The sequence below is a fragment of the Pteropus alecto genome, unplaced genomic scaffold, assembly GCF_000325575.1.
Source record: "Pteropus alecto unplaced genomic scaffold, ASM32557v1 scaffold10, whole genome shotgun sequence".
NCBI lineage: Eukaryota > Metazoa > Chordata > Mammalia > Chiroptera > Pteropodidae > Pteropus > Pteropus alecto.
Window position 1 is genome coordinate 5530615 of NW_006431210.1, and position 23006 is coordinate 5553620.

Here is a 23006-nt window from a genome sequence, read left to right on the forward strand (position 1 = left end):
TATATGTATATATGAAAAAGACTCAGTAAATGTTATAAAACTATAAAGACATTAATGCAGTAAGAACACATGGGAGGGTGTTAACAGCAGATTAGACATAGCTGAAGAGAGAATCGGTGAATTTTAAGATAGGGCATAAAACTATCCACAATGAAGCATGGAAAGACAAAATTATGAAATATACAAATAGAGTAAGAGACAAAAACAGTGAGATGGTCTAATATACATTTAAATGGAGTGCCATAAAAAGAGAGAGAAAAGGGACAGAGTCAATAATTAAATGATAGTTTTTAACACTTATGAAACATATCAATCCACACATGCAAGCCCAATAAAGCCAAGGCAAGATAACCTAAACAAAATTCATATTTAGAACACCACACATAAATAGCAGAAAGTTAAGGAAAATTTGAAAATCTTAAAAGAAGCCAGATAAATAAGTCATTTTACCATCAAAGAAATGGCAATTGAATAGTTAACTTTCTAATACAAACACCAAAGATTCTCTCCAAAATTATAAAAGGTCTGAAAGAAAATTATTGACAGAATCTTATTCTCAGAAAAAAATGAAACAAAGATATTTTTAAAGAAGTGAAGTTTAACAGCAAATGCCACATTTTGATCCACTATAAAATTCCTAAATATGGTCTTCAATAAAAAGGAAAATTCAAACGAACAGGATAAACAGACACATGGATATGGACAATAGACTAGTGGTTACCAGAGGGTAAGGGGTGAGGGAGATGGGGGGAAGTAGATGGGGTAAAAGGGGTCAAATATGTGGTGACAGAAAGAAATCTAACTACGGGAAGTGAAAACACAATGTAAATATATATATGCCTTACTGTTAAAGTGTATAGCTAAAACTTACCAGATTTCATTAACCAATGTCACCATTAAAAAAAATAATTAATTAAAAAATAATAAAAAGGAAAATTATACCAAATGAAACCTCAGAGATAAAATAATAAAGACATATACACAAAAATATTCATAGAAAATATTTGTAGAAGCCAAAAATGAAATAACCCAAATGTTCATCAGTATAAAATGGATAAACAAATTGTGGTAATATACTCATATGGAATAGTATAAAAGAGTGAAAATGAACAATCATCATATTGTGCCATAATGTACATGAATCTTACGGATGTAAGATAAGTTTGAGCAACAATAACAACAAAGTCAATCTGAAAAATACATACCACATGATCTCATTTATACAAATTTCAAAATGACCAGAGTAAACTATAGTATCTGAGGATGCACAAATGCAAGGCAAAACTAAAAAAAAGGCAAGAAAGTCAATAACCGGAAGGAGTACATGGGGAATTTCTGTTCTTTGCCTTAATCTTTGTGGCAATTACCTTATTATTCCTATTATGATAATAAATTAAAATGCTCATTTACATTTTATGCATATTTTATACTTTTCTTAAATTTTCTTAATTAAATTAAATTTCTTAAATAATTAAATTTTCTTAAATGATTAAATGAAATAAAGACAAACATCTTCTAAACTCCAAAAGAGCCCTCAGAATAAACGACCAGAGAAGATACTGAATTCCTTTTGCAATTAACAAAACTCCCTAATTATGATTTGCCAGCAAAACCACAGAGCTTAAAGACGGGTACGTTTGCTGTGAGTGTAAACGTACATGTGCTTGCATGCATGAGTAATATGTACCTTCATTATAAAAAATATGGTGACTATTTTACAGTTTTCATTTTTCTACTCAGTTCACAATTTATTACATGCCAGTAACAGTTTCTGTACAAATTAGGGTTTAAGTACAATTATTAAAAATCTAAATAAAATAAATATATATTTACCACCTCTGAGTTATCTACGAAATTAGAATACTTCTCTTATTCACATGGACTTATACTGACATTTTGAATTGCCATAGAAGAAAATCCCAGGAAAAAAATTGTCTTCCTGAAATTTTTTTGGCCTTGAAACAAACTAGAAAGCCTAATTAGGAGTATCAAGTATGTTCTTAGATATCTTCTTTGGAAAACAATAAATGTGACAACTAGAATTGTGCAAAGAAAAACAAACGGAACAATTCATTCCAAGAAATCAAAAGGGTCCCAAGTATGATAACAGAAAGTAGCAATGGAAGAAAAGCCTTGTTTCAGTAAAATAAAAGGGGAAAAAAAGGCAGATGCTTTCAATCCTTTTAAAATAAAATGCTAAAACCAAATTTTGGCCTACCCACTGAAGCAGGTGTATCATGCTAATTATGGCATGAAATTTTCTATTAGTTTCATTCTAGGTTTCTTTTTATGCCCTTACCCTTATGTTTCTCATTTTTCTTACATTTTAATTTACATAATTTTCCTACTATTATGGAACCCTAATATGTTTTGTCATAAAGTAGAGAGAAGAAATTCAACCTGTAAATAGAATCCGCCTTCTGGGATATTTTTCAATTGCTAGATTTTATCGAATCAGAGATGACAAAAGGACACAAAGGTAGACTTTCACATTTTTTTTTCCTTTTTGGCCATTCCTTAGAAAATCTAAAGCCTTCTGTGATGATTGCCAGAGAAGCAAAGGTTGGGGTCTCATAGTGAAATGAGATGGCTGCCATGAAGAATGAATTATTTACCTGGAAGGGTATCAGAGAGATTCACACACTCTTAGGGTTCTCCAAAAATAGACAGGCGGAAGATATTAAATTGAGTAGTGGGCAGCACCCTAACTCATCTAAGTCAAACTGCTGAAATAAATGTAGCTTAATCAGTAGGACCAGGTGGCAGCCACCCAAAGGTCTGAAGGAACTCAAGGATGAAATTGGAAAACTCTTGGCCAAGACGTTGCATCCAACATCACGCACAGCCACAGCCAGCAAACTGGCAGACTGCAGATGTCATTCTGTTCATTAGAAGGGGTCAAGAAAGGACCCAGGGAACCTTAGAAAAGCAAGTATCTCTTCCGCTTGTCCAGTTTCCAAAAGAGAACAGCATCATTAGACTATAAAACGAAAATAACTTCCTACGGGAAAGACAATATGGTTTCTGAAAAAAGAAAGCATGAATCACGGATTTATTATTGGTCTCTGAGGCACATAGATAAAAGGCCAAATGTTGACACAGTTTAGGATAAAGGCTTTTTTTAAAGTGCCAACATGAAATGAGATGTGAGGAGGTAATGGACATATCAAATCATAAGGATAAGACGAATAATTTCTACACCCTGTCAAAAAAAAATATATCCCTATGTACTAGCAAGAAGGGATACTCTTTAAGACTTGAAAGAGATGATAATGGACAGACTACTTCATACTAGAAGTAACATATTTAAAACACATTACTATTTGATAGTATTAGAAAATGATATAAAGTAAGTTCACTTCAGGAAACATTTTTCCTGAGCATTGTTGATTGTCAGGCTTTGTACTAAATAGTAGGACTATAGCAATGAATAAGACTCCTTTTGGCTCTCCAGTAGCTCACAGTCTACTACATAGATAATTACATGAACAGTGTAATAGGTTCTGCATTGGGACTTGTGCTCATTTATGACAAGATGCCATTACTTAAAATCAAGTAGTATAATAACAATTATGAAATGACACACTCCTGGGAGCCACAATTCACAAAGGATTTAATATATTAGGCTATATGCAGCATGGATCTAAAAAAACTGCAAATTCCTTGGTTAAAATTAATGACAATTGCAATAATAACAAATAAACCCTAAAACTCAATTTTATTGCTTTATTTGGTGGAGAAAGACATAATGGATTTTTAACACGTGCAACGCTATCACTAGTCATTATAGAAAATAATGAGAAGGAAAGCAGACATAATAGAGGTGTTTGTTATGGCCAGTAACACCACGTGTGTGTGTGTGTGTGTGTGTGTGTGTGTGTGTGTGTGTGTGTGTGTTTATGTGATGCATACATATATACATGCGTATGCACAAATTTCCAAAAGCCTCATGAAAAGAAAATTAACTTTCGTTTATTATAACTTAAAAAAAAAGGCTATTTACCAACCATGAATTTGATAAGTTTTGCCAGTTTTATGCAATACCTAACCTTCCTGAAAAGTCTAAAAAGAATTTTCTCAGCTCAAGCAAGAGCATAAAAGATATGGAGAAAAATTTTGGCAGCATCAAGCCCAGGAGATTGATATCTCTCCTGCAAGTCAAATGTTTCTACTTTCTAATCAGTTTTAAATACATACCCCCTCCTTTTTTGCTACATTAGCTAGGAAGCTGTCATTCCAAAGAAATTTATAATGTACGTGTATAGGGGGAGTATGAGTGTTTTCTGGCATGAGAGAAAAACATGTCTTTGATGATCAGATCATTCAGTATTTTCAAACCATTTAATGGCACTTCCATAGGAACTCCACAAGGATAAACAAGAGCTAAAACAGACAGCCTCACTAAAGCAGATATAGTTTGTTCTAGGTTTTTCTGATAAACCTATTTTCTCTTCCTTCTTTCTTTCCTTGCACAATTTTTAAAAATGGCATAGAGTAGTTGTCATTTGCAATGTCAATTATCATTCTAAATAGAAATTTAAATGGGCTGAGAGATAGCATATTTCTCAGTGTGGTATTCCAGAAGGTATTCTGCCTTCTCTGGGGGGACAACATAGGGAGATTATATTAGCCTCCTTTTTCTTTTCTCTTCCCACAGCAGTGCTGGACCTATGGTATTGAATGGATTTCCTACTCCTCCTCCTGCAACTCTTTCTCCTAAAGAAAAACTGAGACTACATTCTGAGCCTTCTGTAGAATGAAGATGGAAGGAAAAGAATTGCCAGCGCATCTCTTTTCTTTCCTATCTTATCATGTGAAACCTAAGTAGCCCAGAATTGCATGTCAATACTTCTATCCAAAGAAGATCCCTGAGAAGGAGTTATAATATGTCAATAGATAAAATTAGAAGGAAACTGTTTATGTGTGTGCCTGTGAGTGTGGGTGTCCAAATAAATGTCTTACCTATTAAATGGACAGAGCTGAATATCCTTGTGATGTCAGAGATCCCTCTAACACACACGCATACACACATACAAACACAAAAACATTCATACTCTGCTAGTGAAAAGGTAAGCAATTTGTAGAAGGAAAATTAGGGGGAAATTATGAAAAAGCATCGTCTAGCTTCATCATAGCTCTCCTACTTCTAGAAATTTATTCTAAGGAAAGAATAAAGGACGTACACAAATAGCCTCAAAGATGGCAGTCAAATCTGTAATAGCCAAAAATTAAAACAGTCTAATTAGTCAGTGATAGGGAGTAGTCAAGTTAATTATAATATATCAAAACTACAGAATATTGTGCAGCTAGTAAAAATGTATAGAATGCATATAGATGCGCAACAATGTTCAGTTTTGCTAAACAGAAAAATTATGTTAAAAGCAAAATACATTATGTTTTTTAGATTAGGAATGTGTGTACATGTGTACATTTAAATGTATAATATGCATAAGAAGAAATATAAAAAGCTATCTTCAGTTTTAGGTATTGTCTTTTTCTTCATCTTTCTTCATATCTAAATTTTCTGATTTGTCTATAATGGGCACACATTTCTTCTGAAATAAACATATAAAATGTATATAATAAAAAAAATTCAGGATATCAATGTACTCTTTATAAAAGAAATGTCCCTTAAATTGTAGCTGTTGGGTTAAACAGGAAGTCCTTGTGAGGTAATATTGGATGATAATGGTGGGTCCAAATAGAGAGGAATAATCTATACACAAAAAGTCATCTGATTAGCATGTTTCATGTTTTCGTGTATCTGTAAGATTTTGTAAAACTAAAACTGAGATTTTTCTGCATCCATGCAACCGATTCTTTAGAATATACTGCCTTTTATTTTAGATCAAAGCATCAAAATTGTCTTTGATCCCAAACAGGCATGTAGATCCAACATCTATATTTGAAGTCAACCTATTTATAATCACAGATTTTTTTTTAAATCTCTGATTTCCTTTTTTATCCCCGTGATGCAAAGAAGGTTAGTTAGTGATAGTACCACTTTCAAAGCAATAGCTCTGCTTTGTTTCTGAAGCAGCCTTCTTTACTAATACAGGAAATTAAAAATGCAAACACCATAAGCTAGTCAATCAGGAAAGCAGCATTGTGCATGTTATGGCTTTGAGGTTCAAATTAGGGAATTAGATTTTTTCCCCCTTAACAGAAGTATGTTCACTAAGTAATTTGCTTTCTTTTAACTGGAGTTATCTCCTTTCATTAACTGGAGAAGTAAATTCAAATTAAAATCCTTATTTGTCAATTACTGCTGGAGGCATGCTCAAGCCTGTGTAAGGACCTAAGCAATAAAGCTCAACAACTATAATTTTAATTATTGTTATCTCAAAGTTCTCGAAAGGAATAATTTGGGATAGGGAAGAAATTGGAAATTTCTAGTTATTGCTGACTTAAAGGCAGATATTTCTGAGGATTTTTAATTTATTTAATCATTAAAAATGTCAGTGAATTTAAATTTTCCTAGGCACTGGGGATAGAGGGGTGAATATAACGACATAGTCCCTATCCTCAGACAGCTCCCATTCTCGGGGGAGTGAAAGTTAACACGTGAGCAACTGTAATTACAAATCACGACGAGTACTTCTGAGGAAAGAAGCACAGTCGGAGAAAGAATAATGGGGAGATGCTACCTTGGTGAGTCTGGCCCTCTTCCTTAAGAAGGTGACATTAAAGCTTTGTCTCAAAGAATGACAGTCACTCATAACACCCTTCTCTGGATTTTGTTAGCATCACTCTTTTCTGATTTTCCTACTATTTTTCTGGCCATTCTGAATCAGCTTTCACTGTGAATTCCTTCTTTTTCTATCCAATTTTTAGACTCTCACATTCCTCAGAGCTAAGTTATATGTCCTCTTCTCTTCTCACTCCAAAGTTCCTCCTAAGGCAAGTTATTCCATTCCTATGACCTCAAAAGTCATTTACAAGTAAACAATTCCCTAATATAATTTTCCAGGCTAGACTTCTTTTTCTAACTTTGGATCCATATGTCAATGGCCAACATGACATCTTCACTTGAATATCACACAGGAATCTCAAATTTAACAGAGCCAATGCAAAAATCAATATATTTCACTCTTGAATATTCTCCTCCTTTAGCAGTCTCCACTTTCCTAAACAGGACTATTCACTCAGTTGCTGTATCACTAATTCAGGAGTCAACCATGACACCTGCTTCTTCCTTATCTCTTAATACTGGATGATAATGATAGGTACTGGTAATTCAGCCTTGTCTAGTTGATAGCTAAACTATCTATTAAATTGTATCACATTATTCCATCTCCTCTTCCATCAACTCTTGCTTGTATACTATAAGTCTTTACTTACTCTTGCATCCATTTCTGCCCCTTTCCAATTCATTTTCTTAAATGAAAATCTCTTCAGATTACTCCCTGATTTTAAAATTCTTCCATTGTTTTGAAGATCAAGTCTAAAATCATTTAAATGGTCTCTAAGACCCTGCATGTTTTATCCACTGCCTAAACTTTTAGTCTCATCTCATGCCAGTCTTAGCATTATTCTCTGTGCTTCAGCAACAATGTGCTTCTTTCAGTTTCTAAAATAAAAAAGAACTTTCTTTCTTAAAGACTTTGCACATGTTGTTTCTTCCATGTAGAACATCTCAGATCCCCATGCTATATAATCACAGAGTACCACTGTTCTCTGTATCAGATAGGAATGCATTTGGCTGCAAGCAACAGATTACCCAATGGAAGTAGTTTCATCAATAAAGACATTTATTACCTCCTATCACGGAAGATCTGGAAATTGGCATTTCCAGGGTTAGTACAACATTGCAGAATCATTATCCAAGACCAAGACTTTTTCCCCTCTGCTCTGTCATTCTGTGCATGCTCACTTTTTGATTTAGGACCATTGCCTTATGGTCACAAGGTGGCTGGCAGAGCTCCATGCATGATGTTGTCACACAACTACATTCAAGGTAGGAAAAGGGAAAGTGTGTCTCCTCTTGTGTGTGTCACCCCTAGCAAAAAAGAAAACCTTTTTCAAGAATCCCCATCACATTTTCCCTGTATCATTTTGGCCATATCTGTGTCATATGGTGATTCTTAGCTGCAAGGAAGGCTGGTTACATGAGTATTGGGGCATAGAAGGGAAGGAAGTTGGAACGGCTGTAAAATGCATAATCAATAGTCTGACGCATTCTTTGGAGCACTTATCAAAGTAATAATTAAAGAAGTAAATAGGTATATTTTGTTCATTGTCTCCTCAGTGATATTATAAACTCTTTGAAAATAGGCGATATGTCTGTTTTATAAGCCCAGCATCAGCACCGTGCCTGGCCTCAATAGGAAATCGGTTACTGTTGGTTGAATGAATGAATAAATGAATGTGAAAGAGAACAACAGAGGCAGAAAATAGATACAAAAGAAACAGAAAACTGCCTAGAAGAAACTTAAGTCTATTGTCATATCTCATGTCTCATGGTTTAACTCTTTATTCCAGTTAATTTGAAAACAGTCTTTCACCAAAAAAAAAAAAGAAGAAGAAAAGGCAAATTTTGAAAGTACTCAATTCTTTGCACAATGAATGCAATTTTCTAACCTCTTAATTTTTGCCCAGTGAGTACACATGAGTATTGTTATTATAGAGATCCAGAAATAAATTCTTTTTTAAAAAAATACAATTTTAATCCCTGTTATAGAGTTAGATGATGCAGAAAATTTTAAATTGCTTCGACTACATACATATAAATCAACTTTTGACTCAATCACTCAAATATCATTCAACAGCAAAAATGTATAAAAAATAGAAAATTATTTAAAAGAGCAGTCATACAATTTTGGGCCTAAATTTTCCACTCCTGAGAACATCACACCAACAGATAAGGATATCACTCAAACTGGCTGATTAGAGAGAAAGAAGATATAAAATGCCTGGCACGTAAAGGGTGCTTGACATATATTTTTCCTTATACCTAGACCAAAAGAAAACCTAGGTGTACTCCTAACTTTGCCGTGTGTTAAATGTGTAACTCTGGGTAAGCTGAGTATGTTTTATGGTTCACAAATAATATAGTAATCTCAAACTACCTTTCAGTCATAACATGTAGTCACTCTACAATTTAAAACCTTAAATGAAAAAAAAAGTTAAATGGCATTGAATATAGGCAATAGTAGCCAGCCTAATAAGACATGAAGGAATAGACTAATATTCCCGAGAGTGTCGCTATCTACGGATGCTGAATCTGTTCATAGTTTCAGATAAACACCTTGTTTGGCCACCTTAAAACACAAAGGGCATTGATATACAAATAACACAAAATTTTTTTTAAGAGAGTTGTAACTATCTACATATGTAAGACTAGGTTTCAAGTTTTAAATATGGTTTTCATTTGAAATAAAATTCCTTAAAAAGAGAAAATGACTTTAGCATTGGCAAAGGGAGTCCCCTAAGAAAAAATTGCAAACAGATGGCTGAGAAAGATCACCCACATGCTGCACACAGATCTTGAGGAGGCATTTCTAAGAATGAAGTGGCACTTCCCAGCCTGGGCCACGTCCCACAAGGATCCTTATTTAACCTACAGAAAACACAGAGTTTATACCTCCAACCAAGAGGAACCTCAGCGATTCCTTTCCCACTTGCCTCACAGCAATCCAGACTAATTTCCAACTCTCTCCAACATTCCAAAAGAAGTGAAGTACCAACCACTTGAGACAATCCTCCAATAAATCAGTGTTCCATGATCAACCCTGAATTAACATCTTCCCATATAAATGGGCTGTTAAGCCCCAGCTAAGCATATTAAGCATTCAATTTAATGTATGACACACATCTGTTCCACTTTCTCAGCAAGCAGAAGTTTCAAGATAACTTAAATCCTAGACTTAATCAAGAAGAAAAAAAAATCTTGGCAGTGTTTAAAACTGAATTTTAAGATATAATCCAAATGAGGGTGAGCGAGACCATTTTGCTGTAACTCATGAGATTATATAATACCTAAATCAAATCCACACAATTACCTGAGCAGAAACCCTAGTTCTTTTATCTGAGTTTGTTTATCTTTCCTTCCGATACCATCAACATTTACTAAAACCTTTATCTATGTCTGCTCCAAGGCACCAAAACATAAGCAAAAAATCCTCTGCAAACACCTGTAATTTAACCCATCTCGATGCCCAAAGGTCATAGAGAAAAACTCACAGATTTGTCCTTTACAAGGAGAGCACAGCACTGAATTCCAGCCATTAGCATCTTATGGGGGTTCCAGGCCACGGAGTCAGCTCTGTTATGTAAAACGAAGAAAAAGACAGGGTCGGGAGAGGACACAATTAGTTTCTACTGGAGAAAATACTATCATTAGCAACATACACATTCAGTATTCACACACCCAAGAAAGTGCTGGACAGGATTACTTGTTTGAGTAGTTTAGAGAGTTTGGAAGGGTTTTTTTTCCCCCTTCAAGTAAAACAATTACGTTGTTTCTTTGTTTTCAGAACGTCATATAAGTAGTCAAAGTCCAAAGAGATTCCTTGACCTGTATAACAGGCGCTACATCTGGGAAACTACATTTACCTGTGGATGCCATGCAGAAGCCTGCGGTACTTCCTTGACATCAAGGCTGAGCCGCCCCAAGAAGCCTGTTGAGATATTTATATAACCAAAATAATGTTATTTGTTTATCAGCCAGTTGTCATAGAGACCCCTGAGTGACAACCTCAATCTTAACACTTTAAGTCAATGTTAACCATTGTATATATTCCAGGAAAGTCTGATTATCGGCTCTACTAAGGCAATCAGAGCCTCCTCACAGGAGATGGGCTCCAACTGACCCTTAGGATTTAAATTCACACATCATAAAGGAATTGTTATATTAACCTGTTGAGTTGCATGTGGTCAAAAAGAGGTTTAAAAGACACAGTCCAGATCCTCTTGAATCTTAGAATCTAAAATAGGCGACCTCTTTATAATGCTGAGATTCTACCATACACAAGGTACAAATGCTGATAATGAGATGGGGTAAGGGCCTGGCATTCTGTATAATAAATGTGGCACTTACTCGACAAGGTGAATAGACGGCACCATAGGAACTCATAGACAACTAGCATGAGCTAGGTGCAATGCATCCTGTTATTAAAAATTTAGATCTTTTCAGCCAAGTCACTTTCAGAAATATTTGCAAATTAAAAATGTGTGAGTGAGAGAAAGGAAACCTGAGACTTAAGGAAGTTATTCATTGGAAAGGTAAATAGGAGCGAAGGAGAGGGGAACTGACAATAAGGAGATGAAAGGATACCCCACAGCCAACAACTTTGGAGGGGAGGGAGGAAGAATCACTGTGAGGAATAAGGAAGTCAGTTTGGTCCCTGAAATGAAGCAGACTTCTAAGTTTAATTTTAGGGCAGTGATTGCTGTGAGAAAATATGAGGAGACCAGTTTGGGCTACGTTGGATGCTCTCCAAGGCTGTTTACACCACATAATATTTCATTGGAAATGGAGTTATTATCACTTTTTTTTTTTTTTTAAGAAAAGTTAAGGTTCAGAGGTGGTAGATAAACCACCCAAGGTCTCACAGGTAATAAAACCAGATCTGGGAGCCAAAGCTCATTATTTTTTCAAGATAGCATGATAACTTAGGGAAGGTGACCAGCTGGCCAAATGGTAGAGGGCAGCATGTAGAAAGAAGTGGCAAGATTGTGTGCGCTATGGATGCAGAAGGGGAGAGAAATGAGTATTGCAAAAGCTGAGCCTAATGGTGAACAATAAAGAGTAGCTTTATATCCCACTTAAAATAGCTCTCTTACTCAGGGCTGGAACTATGCTGAGTGAGTCACCTCAGCATACACAATTTAAGGAGGAACTCAACTCTCAGAGCGGGGCTCTTGCGTGACTTAAGAGTGAATGCCTCCTTCATTCTAGCCCAAGGAACCTCACTTTGTGTCACCTTAGTTCCAGCCCTGCTTCCATGGACTAGAGTCTCCAATAATCCTATGGGTTCCCCAAAGTTTGTGAGCTGAAGGTGGCATCTGTGCAAATCCCAAAGATTTCCAATTACAGGATTGATCAGTTGGGGTTGTCAGTCAAGTCCCCTTCCTGCAGCACTCTCTTCCCCAGTGGCATTCACTATGGTCCACGTGTGACTAAGGCCAAGCAACAGAGGCAACTGCCTTCAGCATCTAGAACAACTTTATCCTGGCCTACTAATTAAGGATCCCCATTTCTGGATTTTGAGATGTCGACCTTCACAAACATGAAAATAACTTATGTATTAGGTTCTTTCATTTCCATCACACACCCTAAATACTAAATTGCCTACTTTTCCCAATCCTTGCATCCCCAACTTCTTTGAGAACGAACCAGTGGCAGGTAGGGGAAGGATTAATTAGGACTTGGATACGCCCATTTATTCTTGCTCTTTCCACCTGCCTCACACACTACACTTGCATTTCTTCGTGTCTCGCACTACCCACAGCCTCCTCTTCCTCCCCCAAAGGTAAACAATATTCTCCCAATCCTGTGCACTTGACTGAAGTTTTCAAATCACATGAATTCTTTCAATGCATTAGTTTGCTGGCTTACTGGTTAGTTCACTGATTTACAGAGTGGTTTGGCTGGGTTAGGAGCAGCTCATCCACAAACTAATTCCTCAAAAGAACTGGAAGGAGAAAAGCAACCCACTGTCAACCCATTGTCAATATCCTCCTTCTATGTGCTTAACTTCCTAAATCCAAACTCCAAAACTTGCAAAAACATCAAATGAATCACCTAAATGATGAAAGAGTTTGTTTTCTATTTCAATAAGGACCATCATTTATTGAGTTATTACTATATGTTAGGCACCACACAAGATTTTCCTTACATTTTTTTTCTTTAATTATCTAATAAATAAATAGTAGGACCAATCCTGAAAGGGAAGTGGAGGCAGGGGCAGAATAGAGATCCAGCAGCATGTGAAGCTCATGACTTTAGATAAAATGTTTACTACCCCCTGGGACTATGAATGAAGTGGGGGTGAACGTCTTTAGGAAGCTTTGCTGGGTTGGTGAGGCTTTATAGCAGCCACAGACTCTGCTTCAGAGAAGAGCTGGACTAGCCCTGATATCTGATCTGAGGCACAGGCTGGAATAATATTTGCTCTCATGGAGGAAGAATAGCACTAGAAGCAAAAAATTCCAACAAAACTGAAGTTTTTCTCATTCAGTTGTTTAAAATGCATTGCAATTAACCAAATTTAAGACACTGTCAAATGTTAAGAGTCACTATATTTTTGTTTACCACTAAGAAAGAAAAAAATGACATCAACATACCAATTTCAGACATGTTAAAAATGTTTAATAAATTACGGTATATACGCAAGGTGATCTGGTTTTTTTGGAAAACCCAGAAGAATAAGAAATCATAATTAAATTTTTTTAAAGAAATAAATATCAGTTTTAAATATATTAAAGGATCTTTTAATTATTCTTTAGGAAGTTAACAACAGGGCAAAGTAATTATTGCAATTTTATTAATTTTTTATCTTTAAAATTAAGAAACTATGCATGGTATAAAAGGTTTCTTCAAGAAAAGCTACATGCTTCTGTATAAAATTTTATCAACAGATTTGATACCTGCAATATTAAAGGATGGTGAACACTGTCTCTGTTAGAGCTAATTTCTTTAATAGGTCAGATAAGCTGTTGTCTAATATTATAGGCATTCACTAGATGCTTACTATGTGTAAATAGAATAATTTGTGTGGCTTAGATATTTCATTATAGAAGTGTTGCCTTAAAAAATTCAACCTTTAATTTTAGAAAACCTAAAGAGGTTTTTATTCATATATATAAATCACAATTCTAAGCCCCATAAATCTCTTAATATCATTTCCAATTTAGAAACTGCTGTAGTTACTGTTTTATGTAAACTATATAACCATATTTGATGTTTCTTTTATGAAAGTAGAATTTTTAAGCATAAATGCTGATGTATTTTATTTTTTCCCCTTATTTCCTCAGTTACAGAAGTACTCATCTTATATTATCTTTTAAGACATAATGTATTATTATGCTTCTAAGTCAATAAAAATCAATAAGATATAAGTCAAAATGTAAACAGATACAAATATTACAATGCCATTTAAAGATGTCACAAATCATCTACCTGAAGTATTGCTGTTGTTATATAATAGAGCCTATAATATAAATTCTAGTGAGTTTATATTACTGCTGCTTCTACCATACATTAGCATACATTTAAGAGAGCTTTGAGTTGCTGAAAAATTCTCTACACATCATATCATAGACACTTTACTTTGAAAGCGTGAAATCATACAAATTGTAAAGTTATGTGTAGGTATACCCTCCAAATGCTCAGTTACCTTCCATTCAGTAAGCTAAAATTATAGCCCTTTCTTTTTTTTCCAAGGAGGCTAATGAACCATTCACTTACCGGAGGGAAGTTCTCTAACGTCTCATCAGCATGTTCAACAGCCCTTCTACTGGGGTGAATTAAACTAATTAACTCTTAGTTTTTTTAAAAAAAATGTTCAACATTTTGTTCAGCATTGATAACTGGCTGAACTCAACTTTTTAACGTTAGATAAATAGACCGTTAAGAGTTAACTTTAATTAAGGAAAAATTTATTATGAACAACCCCAAGACTTACAAAATTAATTAGGAAAAAAAGCCAATCCTTTAAGTTAGATAATTATGAAAAATATAAGTTATCTCAATCCCTCCCAAATAATTAACTATAATAAATCTAGGTAAAACCTGCTTTAATTAGGGCATGAAATTTTGCAGTGCAGCTTTTCACATTTTCTGGCTGATTGGAATCACATAATTTTAAAGCTAGAGGATACTTTACAGACCACATCAGACATTTCCCTTTTTACAAATGAGGACACTGAAGCCAAGAGGACTGAGATCACAATAAAGAAGAGGCCAACAGAATTCTAAAATCAGTCTTTTGACTCTATAATCCAAAATGTGTCCCTTATACGAACAAGGCTGCCTCAATGACAGATTCAAGGGATCAAAGAAAAATGATTCATGGGAGAAGAGGAAATAAAATCGAATCCAGAAAACTAAAACAAAATTTACATCAAGTCTTAGAATCATTTTCTTTGTACCTTACACAAAATGACATATTTACTTCCCCTAATTAGAAATACACATTTAAATAAAAAGTAGCTGGGGATTTCACATCTTTTCTTTCTGAGAAGAAAAACTTCCCACCAAAGCTGCAAAAAGACTAGGAAGTTAAACAGGTATGTGCATACAGATGAACTTACATCCACATGAAGCCAAAGGCCATGCCTCTCACAGACGTCTGCTATTTCATCCAGAGGATCAAACGCCCCCAATACAGTTGTACCTGAGGTGGCACAGACAAGAAATGGTGCTGCTCCCTGTGAGAAAGACCCACACATAAGAATTGTCACCGTCACCTCTAAATTTGTCCTGTAATAGGTTGGAAAACGTAAAGGTTATATATATCCACAAATCCATTTCTTTGGAGATAATCATTAATTCAGTGAATATTTTTAAACTTCTCCATTATATAGCCTCTTCTTATAAAGAGGCTAAGGAAACTGAGAAAATGCTGTGACAATACTAGTCCTTTGTCCCGATTTGGTATGATCCTATTTTTATTCTCTCTTTCTGTAGTATTTTCTGTCCTTAGATTTCCCAGATAGAAAGTGAATAGCCTCATCCACACTGGCAAACTGGCATTCAGTATGATTTCTAACTCCTTCTTGGGGAGATTCATCAGGACCTCCTAGTGCCAGCGTGGTTACTCTTCTCCAAAACAAAAATGCATGCGTTTGGAAGACAAACAATCAGCTCCAGGGACAAATCACACAGGCCTAACTGCTTGTTCCCTTGTGAAGTAAGTCCAGTTATAAAACGAAAAATGTGCTCAGGTACAAATCTGGTATCAGAGGGATGAGGTAACCTCAATGGGATACTCTCTCCAAAACAGGTGCCGCAACAGAGAAATCTGTTAGAATGTGCTAGAAGGGAGAATCTGTGTCACTCCTGCCAAAATTTTTTCTCTTCGTATAGCTGATGGTCGAATCTTGTAGAGTGAACGGGTGCCAGCGGGAAATGGAGAGAAAAGGAAGAATGTGCGAACATTTGAAGAGGTAAATGATAATTCCATCCAAGCTAGCCAGCAACGTGGCCCCAAAAGGGACTTCATGGCAACCAGGTAGAGGAGAGTCCATGAGGTTGCACGGACCCATCCTAGCATGTAAGCAGAGATGTGTTGCTGGCTGAGGAAATGCCTTGGAGGGAAAATTTTCAGACAAAGGTTGGAGAGGGGGAAGCAACAAGAAACCTAAGATTCTAGAGCACCCGAGGAATAAGGGACAAGAACATTTACTGCCTATCAAATTCATTTTTATCTCCATTTAGGATAGAGTCATTTTTTCCTCATTTTTATCCTGAGGTGCAGTTCTTGCAAAATATGGTGATATCCCCCTTTTTAAAATTTGCTCTTCTTTATTTTTTAAAAATTTATTGATTTAGTTTCAAGTATACAGTACATTGGTTAGACATCTATATAGTTCATAAAACAATCTCCCCAGTTGCTCCCTCCCTCCCCTGGCCCTCCACCTAGCCATTATATTAATGCTGACTGCATTCCCTCTGCTGTGCTTCCCATCCCCGTGACCAACTATCAACTACTAATTTGTACTTCTTTAATCCTTCACCCCATTCTCCCAGCCCTCCACCCCCCTCTCCTCTGTCCGTCACCAAATTGTCCACTATATTTGTGAGTCTGTTTTTGATTGGTTCTTTTTGTTTCTTAGATTCCACATGTAAATGAAATCATATGATATTTATCTTTCTCTGTCTGACTTATTTCACTCAGCAAAGTAACCTCTAGGTCCATCCATGTCATTGCAAATGGTAGGATTTCATTTTTTTAATGGCTGAGTAATATTCCATTGTATATATGAATTTCTTTATCCAATCGTCTGTTGATGGGCATTTATATTGCTTCCATATCTCGGCTATTGTAAATTGTGCTGCAGCGAACATAGGGGTGCACAGATCTTTACGAATTACTGTTTTGCTTTTCTTTGGGTAAATACTCAGAAGTGCAATTGCTGGGTCAAAAGGTATATCCATTTTTAACTTTTTTGAGAAATTTCCATACTGTTTTCCACAGCGGCTGTATGGTTATGTCCCCTTTTAATATCAGGGGTCGTTTCACTTGAACCAGACTTGCTCCAATTTACCTGACCACTGGCAGAAACATTATTTCTCAATGAGACAGAGACAGAGCAAGGCCACTTGGTCCACATCTCAAAACTGAGATGCACATGAATCAAAGTGATAGTACACAATGAATTTATTTTCCATTTGGGAAGATAGTTGTAACACACAGAATCTAGTCCTAGATGTAAGGTGTCTTTAACAGTTGAGCTTTCCTCATAAACTATATGACATCCTGACAGTTGTGAGAATATATATATTATAATATGCAAGCTATTATAGCTTATTAATGACTTTTCCTCACCTTTTTAACAATCTAGCTATAAATATCAGACCCAGAAATTAAACTTTTGCAATCTGGAGTTAACCTTCCAGATATTTTTTTCCTTTTCACATATCTCATGTGATTAATGAGAAAATTCAGTGGAAACCGTATTGATGGCATGCTGCCAATGAGCTGTATTCTCTAAGAAAGTTTATTTCAAACAGTTACACACAAAAATACTTTCAAATATTCAGTGGTTATACTAGTTATATCTTTTCATAAGCACTTTAGAGCTTCTGAGGCCTCTGTGGTTTTCACCATCTTTGTAACGGCATCAAGTAAAGGTCACTGCTCAACAGATTTTTAATGGATTGCGGTTGGCCAGGGAATGAATCCCAGCAGAAAAAAAAAAAAAAAGCTGCTGTACTATTTTCTACATCTGAAACAATCCAAGTTAAAAGCATGAAACAAAACAACTAGATCTGAAGCTACTGGGAAAAATAAACTAGTCATCAGCTATATTATTATCTCAGATTGGATGCAAGGTTTGTCCTTAGTGCATCGAAGCTCCAGTTTTAACTAACTTGAAAGAAAACTGAGCAGAAACACTAACCCTCATTCCAATGCCCTACTTTTAAATGTGCCTAAAGCAATTTTGACTTTCTGAAAACTTCTCTTTTCAAGTTCTCAACTTTAGAATACATCAGTTTTATGTACTTTAATTGTTAAAATAAACAAAAATTTACACAATGAAAATAATGGCTGTAATGGAATATAAAACCATCAAATATGCGAGAACACGAGTTCTTAATAATACTAAGACAAGAAAGAAAAGGTTTAGCCCACTCTTCTGAACATTAGTAAATAAGGGGAAAGAAGAAAACACTTATCCTGCTCTGCCTTGTGCAAACTGTTTCCTTAGGGAAACCAAATGGGGATGAGAACATTTTTCGTTATAGTAGTATGCCTGCCAATAAATGAAGGAGGAATGAGAGAATAAACTAGAACGTCACCTAATGTAATAGTGGGTCTAGATAATGATCACCAATGGCAGCCAAATCCATGAGGTGAGAGGCTGATGCAGAGCTCTGTGACAATAGACTGACAATACCAGAACCCACCAGTCGGTGTTGCCACAGAGACAGGAGACGTCTCCTGATGGAAGGACAAAATTTATCCATGAATCCTTCCTGTTAAAAATTCCAATCTGAATCTCGTCTAGTCTCAAGATCTAACTGCCAAGTTATAGGAAATAAAGAGAACAGATGGGCAGTACAGAGAAAGGAGGGGGGTTATATTTTCAAATTCTTGATGTAATCTACAAAATTCTTAATTTGGAAAACTACCAGGGCAATGGACTTGGTTTCCTCAACAGATCAATGGCAGGAGTTAAAAAAATAAAATAAAATAAAAAAATAAAAATAAATAAAAAGGGGGAAGCTATAGACAAGAAAAACTTTATGTGATGAATCAACCAAATGCAACATAGAGACAGACCTTGGATAAACACTTATTCAAACAAAGCCAACTATTTTTTTAAAAAGTAACGGGAGAAATTTTAATGTAGAGTGGATACTTGATAATATTAAGAAATTATTATTTCTTATAATGGTATTGCTTTAAAAATACATAATTTTTACAGATATATTGAGCTGTTTAAAGATTAAATGATATGATGTGTGGGATTTGCCTCAAACTAATCTTGTGGTGGTGGAAAAAAGATAAGGTGTAGGTGCAACAGAATGAAACATAAGCTAATGACTGTTAAAATTGAATGAAGTGTACATAAATGCTCATTATATTAGCTTTGGATGTATTTCGAATTTTCCATAATGAAAAGTTCAAGATTCAAAAAAAAAAAGAGAGAGAGAGAGAGAGAGAGAGAGAGAGAGAAAGAGCGAGAGCGAGTGAGAGAAGGAAGGAAGGAAGGAAGGAAGGAAGGGGGGCGGAAATGAACGAATCATATGAACCATACAAAAGCAACTTCTGTAGAAAAAGATAAAACTAGATTTAAAAAAGATAAAACTAGAATTCGATATCTGTTGTTCACAGCAGAACAAAAAGGCTGTAATTAGAAAGTTACCGGAATCAGAGAAATCTGATAATCTATACAAGACAACTATCAAATCCACTTGTCATTGGAACGTTTAAAAAAAAAATAAAGACAAATGTAGATCAAAGGACACACCTGAGGTCAAAACATTTGCAATTAAGGCAAAAAATTTAAGTACAGACTTTTAAACCAAATACAATAATCTGCATACTCTGGATAAGGTGATTTTTATAAAAGTTTTTAAAATATAAAGAGTGAAGTAACGGAAAGATACTAGCAAAATTTCAACTTAAAAATAAAAAAAAAAAAATCTTTCTTAAGAGTGTGAAATCCTATGAGGAGAGAGATACTCAGATCCCAGCTCGGAAGCTGGGCTTTTTCATTTTTCAGAAATCACATCTGACTTTGTTGCTACCTGTCAGAAAGTTAAGGGAGAACAGTCTCAAGCTCCTTTAGCAACGAAGACTGTGGTGAGATGGGAGGGGGCAATGAAGTAGGTGCACCTAATCCAGCAAGTTTAGGTGCACCTAATCCAGCAGGGTCTAAGAAACAAGATGGCTGGCACCAAGACAAGGACGCATCTAAAAGCAGGTGTCAGGGCCAGTCCTAGCTAGAATATAGCACCAGAGCCATGCCTGGCTTTCCTCACCAACAGACATGTCAGCTTCAGTACATTCTGGCAGCTGAGAGAGAACATTCTGCCAGTGCTGAAATACTAGACCCAGGCTCAGTACAGCACGATGGTTATACATGAGCTTTGGGTGGAAGCAACCTGGGAAGAGAGGTTGATCAAGAGTCAGGAATCACTCTGAATGCAACCAGTCACCATCGGTTTGGCCAGCAGAACTCTCAGTCAGGGGTTCTGTAGGAGAGTGGCTGCAGGGATCCTGCGGGAGAGGCTGGGTTCACCTTTTAAGGCTAATTCTAGGCAAGAATCCTGAATACAGTGATGTCAGTGTTTTAATAGGCTTCAGCCAAATGGGATGAAAACATCTGAGAAACTCCACAGAACATGAAGAGCTAAGCACCTGGAAACGGAGCATCTGTGAGTGAGTTACCCTATTTTAATGCTAACATGCTCTGTCCTCAGTCCTACACCTAGGAATGGGTCTGGCGGCTTGCATTCTCTCCCTGGCATTCTCTCCCTCGCACCCAGACACATGCACAAATTTTCTCTCCCTCTTTCTTCTCTTTTCCCTCTTACCTCTTTTCTGGCTTGCCAGATTTGCCTCTCCAGTTCCTCAGGCATCATTTTACCTCTACAAGACACAGATTTGAGACATTCAGTTACATTTAGTAGTACACAGACATCGGTACTGCTTTTTAAAAAGTATGAATTTCCTTCTCCGCCCACCAGGCTTCCGGATCCTGTCCCTATTACCTTCCATCTGTTTCCACAAAGCAAACATTCTCAGTACCGATCCCAAGAAAGGAGGCTGCCTTCTTCATGGAGTAATGACACTAAATTTAAAAGGACAAGGGGGGAAGAGAGGGACATGAATATGTAGTATGAAAAAATTTATTGCTTATTATCTAAATGAGTGTAAGTCACATGGCCAAGCCCAATCTTTGGAACATTATTGCATAAAAGAAAGAGAAAGTAGTAATTTAATTGAGCTCCTTAGTGGTTGAGAACTGACTTTGGTTGGGGATCAGAGAAACCAGGATTTAAGTCCAAGTTTTCCCAGTTACAGCTATGGAATCTTAAGCAAAAAAATGTGTACTCCCCAAGCCTCAGTTTGCTAATCTATAAAATGAGCATGCCAGTGCCTAGGCCATCTTTGTCACAGAATTAAATGGGTTAAGAGACGTAAAGGGCTTAGCACAGAGCCCTTAGCACACAGCATATGGAACAAACTTGGTCACTAGAGGTTACTGTTTTCAATAACACTGAGTAGAGTTGCTTTTGATGCTACTAATAAGACTTGGTATTAATGGGCAGAGAATCTGGTCCACTTCTAACTTGAAACCCTCTAAAGAGTGAGCAAGACTCTGTCTCAAAAATTGTAATCACAGAACGCAGAAGAATTTCATTATTTTCAAGAACAAACAATAGATTATAAATACTGATCAGACACTTGATGAATCTTGCTTAATACTGAATGTAAGACTAAAATCGGACACACGGGAATGTGGTTAAAATCATAATTACGAAAGTAATAATAATTTATAGACACATTACTTTCTGCAGCCTTGGCATAAATGGGGCTAATGGCCCTGGAATTAGGCCTTGTCTATTTCTTATTGGAAAGAGTATATGCTTTAGATTGTTGGGCCTTTCTTCCCTACTACATAAAGCCTGTAAAATCATTAACATTCAAACACTGGAGATGTCAGTCTTTATACATTAGTGTGGACAGGTGGTCAATTAATTCTTTTTCATGCCAGAAAAATGAAGGTGCTAAAGGACATAATTGTACCAAAAAACTTAGTAATTTAATTTGTAGGTATGAATACATTAAAAGAGTAGTCATGCCTTCACACTTAACTTGATATATTCCCTCAAATGTGGTAATTTTTTCTTCTTTTGTCAAGAGAGTTTTATTGGAAGCTCTTTTTTTTTTTTTTAACTCTGTAAAAATAAATGCAGAAGTAACACCATCAGGAAAAATAAAACCGTCCTAGATAATTAATTTCCAAATATCAAATAGGACATGTTCAAAATGCCTGAAGGATGCATTCATTTCGGGTTGTTGCAAAACATATGCATACTAGGAGTGATAATGTACACGAAAATGTAGTTAATTCTCTACTTGCTACTTCAGCCTGCTATAGCTAAGGTGACATAGCTAAGGCCAGTTATTTCCCAACAAAGATTTGGGCCCTGGCAACCAAACAGTTATCGATTTCATAGTGATAAACAGTAGCCTACTGACATCTGCCAATAAGGAAAAGCACATTGCTTTGCCCTGGGAAACAGCAAAATATCCCCAAACAACAGATCTGTTCAATAAAACACTGGTAATCAGAATAAGGATAGTTTCAGCGGAGCTATCTTTGGGTGCCTCAGGGCAAAGTATAGTCCAATATCAATCTCAAGTGCATAGGAGGCAGATTAAAAACAGACTGTAAAACTGAAGTCTAAACATCTGAAAGCATCAGAGGAGGAAAAGAGCCTGGAAGGGAAAAAAAGAGAAAGCAATGCTTCAGACACACTGAGTAGTTTCAAGAAAAATCCTAGATGGATGAAGTTCAGAAGTAACAGCTGCATTTAGAAACAAACAGTGGCTGCTCCCATTGCTGGCAGAAGATAAGTCAGCCATTCTAAGACCCAATCTCCCCCTAGGTTTCATTTGTCTGCAAGAGACACAACAATCTCAATGGGTGTTCATGTCTATAAAGATAAAACAGGAAGTGCCTACATGAAAGACAGAATTGCACTGAAGTTCTCCTTTCTGGTTCCAGAAAGGATTATTTCTGTGACCTTAAATTTCTCAACGAACCACTGCTTTCCCCTCCCATAGACTGTGTTCTGGACACTTGGACTCCTTCTAGTGATG

The 23006-nt window shown here is 36.0% G+C and overlaps 1 protein-coding gene across 3 annotated transcripts in view; it reads right to left on the reverse strand.

The window, feature by feature from the left end:
* Positions 1 to 23006, reverse strand: part of GADL1 (glutamate decarboxylase like 1) — a 151626-nt gene that overhangs the window by 89986 nt on the left and 38634 nt on the right. For all 3 annotated transcript variants that reach the window (XM_015596856.2, XM_025039184.1, XM_025039186.1), the window contains 5 exons: positions 20888 to 20967; positions 20711 to 20765; positions 15256 to 15372; positions 10555 to 10619; positions 10183 to 10264 (listed from right to left, as the gene is read on the reverse strand). In XM_015596856.2, coding sequence (XP_015452342.1) covers positions 10183 to 10264; positions 10555 to 10619; positions 15256 to 15372; positions 20711 to 20765; positions 20888 to 20967 — 399 coding nt within the window. The remainder of the gene's footprint in view (positions 1 to 10182; positions 10265 to 10554; positions 10620 to 15255; positions 15373 to 20710; positions 20766 to 20887; positions 20968 to 23006) is intronic.